Genomic DNA, 10,349 nt, shown 5'->3' with positions numbered 1-10,349 from the left:
GAGTGGGGGGGGGAGCCACTGAATGAGCTGCATGCAGTGGCTGGAGCCCCCCCGCTTTCCCATGCCCCCTGGATGAGCCGTGGCTCTGTCCACACCACCCCACCCCATCCCAGCTGGGCAGTGCCTGTCCCTGCCACAGCCTCTCACTGCAGAGGCCTTGATCTGCCTCCCCCCCCACACCCCTCCTCTTCCAGCACAACTGCTGGTCTGAGACTCCTTGGAGACTCAGACCACCAGCGACTCCCTATGCCTGAAGAAGGGTGACTGTGCCCAAAAGCTTGCCAAGATTTCCCCCCACCCCCCCAACTACTCAGTTGGTCTAATAAAAAAATATCACATCTACTCAAAGAACCTTCCCTGCCTATGCCCTTAGACCAACATGGCTACAACCAAAAACCCAGCAACATTTTATTATTAAGTGTTCTGTGAGCCATTTTAATGAATTAATTTTACTTAATGTTGCCTTAATGATAACCTTAATGTTTTCATGTCTCAAATAATTTAAATTTAAAACTAACTTCAGATTGTCACACATTGCTTGCCATCCGCTGAAACAAACTATAAGAATATTTTTCTGTAAGAAAAATTCTAGCACAATTTTTGGCACATCAGACAGTCCTTTAGACTGTTGGGATTCTCTTTATAACTAACAGGGTCCAAACTCAAATCTTGAGGACTGTTCCCCCTGCAAGCCTAGACAGAACGATGTGACAATTTGGGGTATCTGTGGGGCAACTTAGGAATTCTGGTTGATTTTATTATCTTCCTGAGTTACTGAATGGAATCCACTATCTACTTGCTATTAGAGCTATTTCTGTATTTCCTAGGTCAGGGACAATGAAAAAGACTTTGAACATCCTTAGAGTATAGTTTAAAAGAATGTGCTTTCTTCAACATCTCCTTGAGGGGCTGAGGTTTGAAAGGGTACTCTTTCTGCTTGAGCATGAGAGAGAGATCAGGTATTAGTGCTAGGTCTTAAAAAGCAAAATCTAAGAAACTTTTGGTAGGGGGTTCAGACAAGAGGACTCATGAGAGGAATAAAAGTAGAGATGAGAGGGGATGCTTTGATGGTAAAGGAAACTAGTTGCAGGGGAAAGAAAACAGATCCTATGATTTAGAAGAGAAACTTGACCTGGAGGAGAGGGATCCCAGAGAAGGAACCTGGAAACTCCAAAACATGGACCCAATTTCTGAAAAATACTCCATAGTTTGGAAGATGATATGAATTATATCCCAGGATGCCCAGAAAATAGATTCTAGACAGCTGTGGGTCTCACTTACAGCAAAATCCTATTTCACATTTATGTGCCTCTTATGTAGCTGTGCAAATGATTGTTAGCACTTACACAGTTTAGATCCCAAGTGGCTATGCCCTGAATATCCACTTTGAGCCTACCTGGAATGCTATACTATGGTTGCACAGACTGCCCAAGTAGAACAGAATCACTTAGTCATGCACATAACACTAGGAAGATCTCAAAAAGTCACAGAAAAGAAACACAACTGGTAGGTGCTTGACACAGAAGAATGCTCATCTTAATTTAGCCCAACAGCCTAGCAGTTAAGGTACCTGCCCAGGGGGCAGAAGAATCAGGTTTTAGGCCTCTCTCTCTCTCTCTCTCTCTCTCTCTCAGAGATGGCTTTAAAGCTGGGAAACAGGAGATGAAGATCAGTGCTCTAATCACCAGGACATGGGCTAAGCATTTCCCAGAACACTCCCTAGCTTTCTTCTGGAAGCTGACCCACTGGACAGCATGGATAGGAAGATATGTGGGGTCAGGAGATGGAGAATAAGTAGGAGGGAGGGTAGCTCAATTAAATGGATACTGTCATAGTTGGGAGGGAGGCCTGAGTTCTGTACCTACCTACAATGGGGCAGAAATTATGCCACTGCTGTTTATCCAGTATTAAGTGCAAATACAGTGGGGCAGCTTTAAGAGAAAGGCTGGCAAGTGCTCTGGACAAGGCTTAGCTCATGACTTGATGGTTAGAGCACAAAGGGCATTTGTATACATGCTCATGATGCAGCGCTGGCCTCTTTTAAAAGCACCTAGTGCTGCGGCGCGTGCAGTTGTATAAGTGGTGAAATGCATATCAGCGCTGAGAAAATGGTGATGGCATGCTGTTTTGAAGATGTTTTAGTTCAAAATGCACCGCTGCTGCTTTCTCAGCACTGACATTCATTTTGCCACTTATACAACCGCATGCAACACAGTGCAGCGTGCGTCAGCTCACATGCAGACCATACTCGATTAATCGTGCCTGCTCCAGTGCACTGGATCTCAATATGTGTGTATAAATGTATATAAATGCCCTTAGCTAGCAAGCAGGAGATGCTAGTTTAAAACATCTTTGGGTGACAGAAGTCTAGAACATGGGTTCCATTCTGTAGGGAAGTGTCCTAGCTGCTCACAGGGTGATCCTGATCCCACCACATGTGGAAACAGAATTCAAACTGTGTATAAGTGCCAACGATTGCAATGACGTAGCTACACAAATGCCACTTTGGTGTGTAAAGATGAAATAGGTTTTATCCCTAATGTTCAGTTGTACAATCATTATTTCTGATTGTACCAGTGTGGATGCACTACATAACTGTTTTCTCTCTCATTGATACCTAACGATTTACAAAATTAGTAGCTGAATTTTAATTCTTTTGTTCTATATATTTTAAACTACAGAATTTAAATGCAACTGTTTATCTGAAAATAATACCTTAAAATAACACTATTATGATGGGATTTTGAACTTGGTAAATTGAGACAATCTAATTTTCATGAGTCATCAGCAAAATAAATTTACACTGCTGAAAATGCCTCTTAAAATATTCCCTGGTTTACTTTTGTATAAATCTTTTCTTCCTCCTGGAGTTCCTGATGTTGGTGACTTTCAAGCATTTCAGTCTGAAGAGCAGCAACCATCTTTCCAACACTTTCTGTCACCTCTGAAATAACTTTCAAGGCTTCCTGATCAGGAGTCACTGGTCTGAACTCCTCTTCCTTTAGTTCTGCAAGCACTTCATTCCAGACTTCCCCAACCTTTACATTAAACAGAGAGCAGGGTATTTAAAATGCTGATATTTATTTTTAAACCTACCCAATACAAAATAAAATGCAACTAGATTCTCTCTCCCCTTTTTGTTTAAGGTCATTTTTCAGAATCATTATTCAAAGTTATGCTTTAGTAAAGTTTTGCCTATTTGATCTAAACATCTTCTCCCAGGTTTTGCAATCGTGGGTTTTCATACAAGTTACACAAAAGGATGAGGTGCCATAGAAGCTCAAAAGTAGTAGAGCAAGTAAACAGCTGTAAGCCCATACATTACAAGAGCAAAGCTTGCTGTCTCGCTAGCTCACCTACCCTCTGAACATATCCAGCCTCCTACCTGCCAAGCAAATTACAAATGGAATAAGTTGTTATAAATGAATCTTGAGGATTGAACATAATCAGTTATAGATCTGAACTTGCTGGCCACAGAATACTTAAAGCTTCCACTGATTGTCCCCAAGCAAAAGTTTAATCCAGGCACAAAAAAGCACAAGTTAAAGCAACCTATGAATATAATGGCCAGCCCCTGAGAGTTGCTACACCTCATTCATACCCTGCAGCCACATCTTATCATGCAAGAGAAAGCAAGTCTTATCAGGAGCCACAATCCAGCACATTATAAGGTGCCATAGTGCAGGCATGGGGTGTGCTTGTGCCAAAGTGAAAACACATTTTTTCTGCCTTGTTCTTCTTAAGCTTACTTTTGACAGCCTCTGTACTAAAATTTATTACCATCCACTATATTCAAGTTAGATATGCTACCGCAATACAAGGACTGTATTTATTAACATTTTAAAAAGATAAACAGGAATATATATTTTTAAATACTCACTTTAAAGTCAAGATAACGACGTATGATGGCAAGCGTGACAAAATCCTTAGCAGACAAACCAGGCAAGTTTTCGAAGCCTAAAAAAATCCCCATTCGTTATATTAATGTATGAATGACGTCACACGTTTGTGTAAAATAGAGCACTTCACCACATGTAATCCTTCTAGTTTAAATCAACACCAAATGCAAAAATAATCTCACTAACATGTACAGCATCTTTACCACACTCCTCTAGTCACTCTTCTAATCCTTTCAGTTACCTGTGCTGGGTTCTGGTGATAAATGAACTCCTTCCCTATAACCAACTTAATCTCTTTCCACATTTCCCTGCTGAATGCACAAACAACCTTCAGAGCACTTATACTACCCTGCCTGTTCCTGCTATCTAGTGTGCCAGGAAAGTGTTCCTATGGTTAAATTAAGTCTCTGCCCACAAAGGACAGATGTGGCTCAGACCTTCCTTACTTGAAGCAGGATGAAGCAACCTGAGGAAGGAATGGAGCTATTTAGCCAGAGTAACTAATATTATAGAGACTTTGTTTCTTGTACCAAACCTAAACTTAACCTTTCAAACATCAAGATTCCAACGTTGTACATAATATTGCTAAGACTAAATGTGCAGAGAGGAAGGAGGCGAGATACAGTTATTGGGATTTTGAATTCTCTACTTTGTGCATGTAGAATACCAAATGTCCAATTAATAACTAAGTGATTTTTTATCTGTATTTACCCAAATCTCTTTATGAATTTCACATTTACAAGATACGCTGCTGGGCTAAATGTAGCATGCATTTATTAGTGCATGCTTTTCATTATGTTATATTGAGTACTGAAACATCTCAACAGAGAATGCCATGGAATAAAAATAAATTTGTTAACTCTGGGTTTTGAGTTTTCCATGACATGGTCAAAGAGCTGGTAGGTGACATGGTTTCACAGAGGGGTATCCCAAGTGGGACTGCTGTAAAAACATCTTAAATTTTCTCTAACCTTTTGCCATGCTGTTTTGTTACCTTACACGTGGTGCTCTGAAGGAATGTGAAACTATCATAAAACAAAGGATGTTTGTTGTATTGCTTGGGGGGAAAAAAAACAGATTAATTCAAAACTGGAAAATAAAGATACAACTCATATAACTTACCTATTTTATACAATAAAGAATAAATTTTTGCCCTCATATTCTCAGAGACTTCCAGGATAGCAATGCTGGGGCAGTTGGCAGACATCGGCATCACTCCTTGCTGTTTTTGGAAACTGGTAACCAAAGGTTTCTTTGGATCTAATCATTTTAGAACATAGAAAAGGATAAGAGAAGTCCTAACAAGGGGCACATGATGCAGTACTTTTAATAATTCATGTTAAAAACATCACTTTCTATTGAAATAGACTAATCTATTACATCACTTATCCTTTGTCACTCAATCTAGAAAAGGAATAGGCCCATGATATTAAGGGCACACCAATGTAAACCTGGACTAAATTTCACAGATTTGGTGCAAGAGGGGAAAGAAGTTGGCCCAGGAGATACTGCATAGCTAGGTAACTTTCTGGTATAATAAAATCACTCCTCCTCCCGATTTATTTCATAATTTGTATCACTACAAAATGCCATTCATAGAAAGCTCTCAATATCAGAAAAAAATACTTTGCCAGTAAACTTTGAAGAGATGCATAAGTGTTTTTTAGGGGACACAACTGATACGCAGCTAAGGAAAAAAAAAACAAACCAAAACTTAAAGCTGTGAAGCATGCAAAATGAACGAACAGTTAAAGATACTAGCAGTCCTACATCAGACAGAAGATGCCACCTAATGGCAAGATTGTGTAACAAAAGTCAAACATTCACATAGGCAGACAAGGTTCTTTGGGTAAATCTGATATCTTTTATTAGACCAACTCAGTTCATTTGGTCTAATAAAAGATCTCAGATTTACCCAAAGAACCTTGTCTGCCTATGTCCTTAGTCCAACACAGCTATACCCTATACCCCTGAAACATTCACATAAGTATTTTGAGTTTGGTCAGATACACAATCCCATATGCCAAGGTTCAGAATATACTATAATTAATATGTATTGAAAAGATTCTGTTTTCAAGAAGAAAAACTTAATTGCCCACTTCATTTAATAGAACTGCATCACAATTGGTTAAAATTTCTGCTGCCACTTACCAATAATTTTTCCTTTTGCTTCCTGTTTGACTCCCAGTTCCTTCTCCTCTTGTCTCCACAACTGGATTAAAAGGCTAGCTGCTGTCTGATCTTTGTGCCCTCGCCAGGTGTTGATGTGAGAAGCGGTTTTATGATTGTCACAAAATTCAACCAATATTCCAAGGATTAAGTTGCACATGTTCTTTTGCTTTAACTTAGTCAAGGAAAAAGGAAGAGAGCTGTAAATTGTTTGGAATACAATGAAATTCTGCCTTCAGTGACAAAGACAGAAATCCTCCTAGCACATGATTCCACAAAAACTGCCACAAAAAATTACTGGCTCAAAACTCTTACATCCACTCAAATGTGCCTGAGCAGTTTAGATGGCCCGTTTTAAAATCTGGCCACAAGTACACAATGGTTCTCCTTCACAAAGGGTTTGTCTACATGACAGCAGCGAGTCCTTGCACCAGAGGGCTTAAGAACGTCCTGCTCCTGTTCCATGTACCCAAGTCTGCTGGCACTCTCCAAAGTGAAAATATGTCAGTAAGACCATTCTGGGCTCGCTGTCTTCAGCACTTGGTCCCCAGAGGACCTAAGAATGGCTGTTAGGGATGAGCTTGGAGCAGTCTCACTGACTTAATTGTGATTTCAAGTGCACCTGTGGACTTGGGTTGCTACAATGCGTCTGACCTCCTGGTGCCAGGACCTACTGCTGCAGTGGTGCAGACAAACCCAAAGACATCTAAGTACATTCTTAAATTTATCCCTACTGACTTCAGTGGGACTTAAAAAACTTAAGTGCTTACCTGAAAAGGGATGTTTTCCTGAATGAAGACTTATGATACTTTTCTATACACAAAAGCTCCATTAAAATGCAAATTTAAGTTGTACATAAAGTAAATTTGGCAACTAGAAAACTGCCAGACCTGTGTGATGAGCCTTTATGCCTCTTGTCATCAACCACTATCAGTGCCCTAGTATTAAACAGCCTTAAAACTGACAAGTTCATGTCAATTTCAAGGCTTGTAATGGCAGTCCTGAAAAAGACTGGGTTGGTCAGTCATATCAAAGCTGCTATTAGAGGCAAGATGCTCTTGAATAACAAGGTAATGAGCCTTGCCAAGGTGTGAACAGCTGAGTACATGCTGTTCCCCCATGAATTAGCCAGCATATTTAGTACACATTAAGCAGTGTCTTCAATATTGAAAACAAAATGTTTTTTGCTGAAGACACCCCCCCTTTTTATTTTTTTTGCACAGTTTAAATAGGTGCCACCCTCCTCACATGATTAATTTTTTTACTGGATCTGGAATTAATACTGAAAAATTAATTTTCAAAGATAAAGATCAGCGAGAAACATGTCTGATAGTTTACATGCATGTGAACTGATGTCTGCCTGCTTTACTCTGAATTAACTGCTCTGTAATTCACACAATATTGCATGCAGACATAACAACCCCAGAAGTAACAATAACAAGCAAAAAGGAGTTGCTGTTTTTTAATATTGCTGTTATTCCCCAATAATACCTACTGCCAATAAATCCAGAAGGAGAAAAATGCCCTCTCTCTCGAGAAAATAGTCCTCCGCAATGTAACATCCCATGACACAGCACCTTAAATGGAAATAATTTAAGTGTGCAGAATACCTTTTACGTTAGGAGATGTTCTACCAACCAGAGAGATCATTCACTTTTGAGCTACATAAATAATATCATGTGTCATACTAAATACCAGGGGAACACATTTCCATTTCCCCTAAGCTCACAGCAGGGACCTCTTGACTCCCTGGGCGTGACTATGTGAGACACTACTGCACATTGATTATTGTGTGGCAGTGCTGGTGAATGCCTTTTAAGTGATGCTACTGCGCAGCAGTGCTGGTGAATGCCTTTTAAGTGATGCTACTGCGCAGCAGTGCTGGTGAATGCCTTTTAAGTAACACTACTGCGCAGCTTTCCCCAGTATTCACACACTACTGAAACTGGCACAGCTAAGATGGGCCAGCCACCTTTCAAGAATGCCCAACACTCGCTTGCTGAAAAAAAAAAAAAATCTTCTACGGGGAACTGTCAAACGGAGTACACTCTTGTGGTGCACCTAAGAAGCGGTACAAGGACGCCCTAAAGGTGCCCGTAAAGAGTTTCAGCATTGACCCGGAGTCATGGGAGCAAATCGCTTGCGACCGTCCATCTTGGAGGTCATCAATCCAGAATGGAGCACTGGCCTTCGAACAGAAGTGCACGGCAGAAGCAATGAAAAAAAATGTGGCCAGGAAAACGAAAGCCTCTTGTACCTAGTCCTCATCGCTTTCCTGCCCCTGCTGCAGCAGATTGTTCAAGGCAAAGATTGGGCTTGTAAGTCACCTACGCACCAACATGACCTAGCCTCCACCCCCCTCCTTTATCTTTCCTCTCTTTTTTTCCTCCTTTTCTCCCCCTCGGTTTTTTTTCCATTTCTTCTCTCTCTCCTTCCCTCCCCACCCCGCTGGATGCAACCTTCTTCGCTGGCGAAGGACAATAAACAACACACTGTACAGTAGCCTAATAATACTGCAAAGTAGCATATTAGGAATGCTGCCCAGTAATGCTTCATATCACCAGCAATACTTGGCTACTGTGTAATCAGCGTCTCATGTAGAAGCACCCCCTGAGTAATTCTCTGCAGCTGCCAGAACCCATGTGATTTAACCTCATTAATACATGTGTTGATTTTGATCTTAAAACTACCTGAGTTTTGCTTCCTAACATTAGAAGAGTGTTTAGAGTCTTACTCTTTTGACTGTTAGAAAACTCCTTCTGTCCTAGAGTACATTTCTGTCTAATTTATACCAGTTTATTCTTCAGTCAAAATTAAGTAGTTTTTCTCCATCCCTGGCATTTACCCCCCTGATCTGAAGAGTGCAATTATATCCTCTTTATTTTGCTAAGCTAAATAAGCAAACCTCTTTTAGGGCACTGCAACTGCAGTGTACTGTAGACATACCTGAGCTAGTTTTAAAGCTAGTTATATCTTAGGTACTTGTAGCAGTCTGGCTGTATGACTACAGAGCCTAGCATGGCAAATTGCCCAAGTATTTTCCCTGTTTCTCAGGCAGGTTTAGCAGCCCCTGTTAAACTCCAAGCTACTGTGTCCAGACCGGTACTGGGACCCAAGCCAGTAAGTTTACAGTATTCTGTACTATTACATTTCAATCCATTTCTATACCAGTCATTAAAACCATCCAAATCTTCCTGAATAATCTTCTTCTGTATTGATGCTGTCTTTCATATTGGCAAGTTTATAGTAGCACAAGTTAGCTATCATTAGCACATTCTTAAGTTTTATGCCAAGCTCACTAATGAAAAGACCAATCCTTGAGGAACTCTAGTAGCAACCTCCCATGTGCCAAAGAGTTCCTTTCAATTTGTTTCCTTCTGTTTAGATGAAAGCACCTCTTTGCCTATCAGAAATTACATCCTCTGTTAGTGCTGCTCTACGCCACTTTTCTATTAACCTAATACTGTGCCAGTAGAGGCAGAAACAGGCCTTGACCAGGTTATGCTGATTTCAGCCAATACCAATGGTAGCAGAGGTGGTGTGCCAGACACTGCTTCAACCACTCTACTTGGGCAGCTTTCTGCCTGCTGAGTAGGGAATTCAAGCCAATGACTGAGTGCTCTTCTAGAATGTAATATGAGCTAAATATATTGACTTTTGAGAGAAGAGCAACAGCAAAGATAAAATACAAGGTTTCTTACTTTTTAACAATCATCGTTAAAATCATTCAATACTAACCACAAACAATCCAGTGTGCTAAAAAGGAGTCGATTGTGACCTAATCCACTATAGAACTTCTTAGGATCCATCTTCAGTAATGGGATAAGTATATCCACTCCTTCACAGCCAAAGAGCTCCTGTTGAGACATTAATTTAAGCCATATTCTTCCTAATTTTTTCTCTCTCTCCTGTTTTGCCTACATCCAATAAAATCTCAAAGAAGTAAACACAAAATCATGTTCCCTGTGCCTGTAACTGTCATTGTTAACAACTTACAGCAAAAATATTTTCTTGTATAGAAAGTGTTAACTTAAAATTTTTCAGATAGTGATTCTAAAAGTTCTTCTAAACTCACCACTCAACCTAAACATGCCTATTTCCATTCATTATTTAGAATGATGTAGTTCTCTTAAGCACAAAAAGAAAATGGGAATTAAAAAGTAAGTGTACTGAAAATTAGGGTGTGGACAAATGCTTGTTTCCTCTTTCTGTTTCTCTTGGGGTGCCTCCCCCAAACTAGGTTTGGGGGAAGTGCGGGGATCAGCTGCTGCTCAACTCCTC

General features: G+C 40.3%; 1 protein-coding gene across 1 annotated transcript in view; it reads right to left on the bottom strand.

The window, feature by feature from the left end:
• Window positions 1-10,349, bottom strand: part of CFAP69 (cilia and flagella associated protein 69) — a 57,780-nt gene that overhangs the window by 5,745 nt on the left and 41,686 nt on the right. Inside the window, 6 exon segments of the mRNA XM_014522228.2 lie at window positions 2,841-3,038; window positions 3,881-3,957; window positions 5,022-5,159; window positions 6,051-6,243; window positions 7,564-7,645; window positions 9,807-9,925. Coding sequence (XP_014377714.2) covers window positions 2,841-3,038; window positions 3,881-3,957; window positions 5,022-5,159; window positions 6,051-6,243; window positions 7,564-7,645; window positions 9,807-9,925 — 807 coding nt within the window.

The sequence above is a fragment of the Alligator sinensis genome, unplaced genomic scaffold (genome assembly GCF_000455745.1).
Source record: "Alligator sinensis unplaced genomic scaffold, ASM45574v1 scaffold479_1, whole genome shotgun sequence".
Taxonomy (NCBI): domain Eukaryota; kingdom Metazoa; phylum Chordata; order Crocodylia; family Alligatoridae; genus Alligator; species Alligator sinensis.
This window is presented reverse-complemented; position numbering and strand designations above follow the sequence as displayed.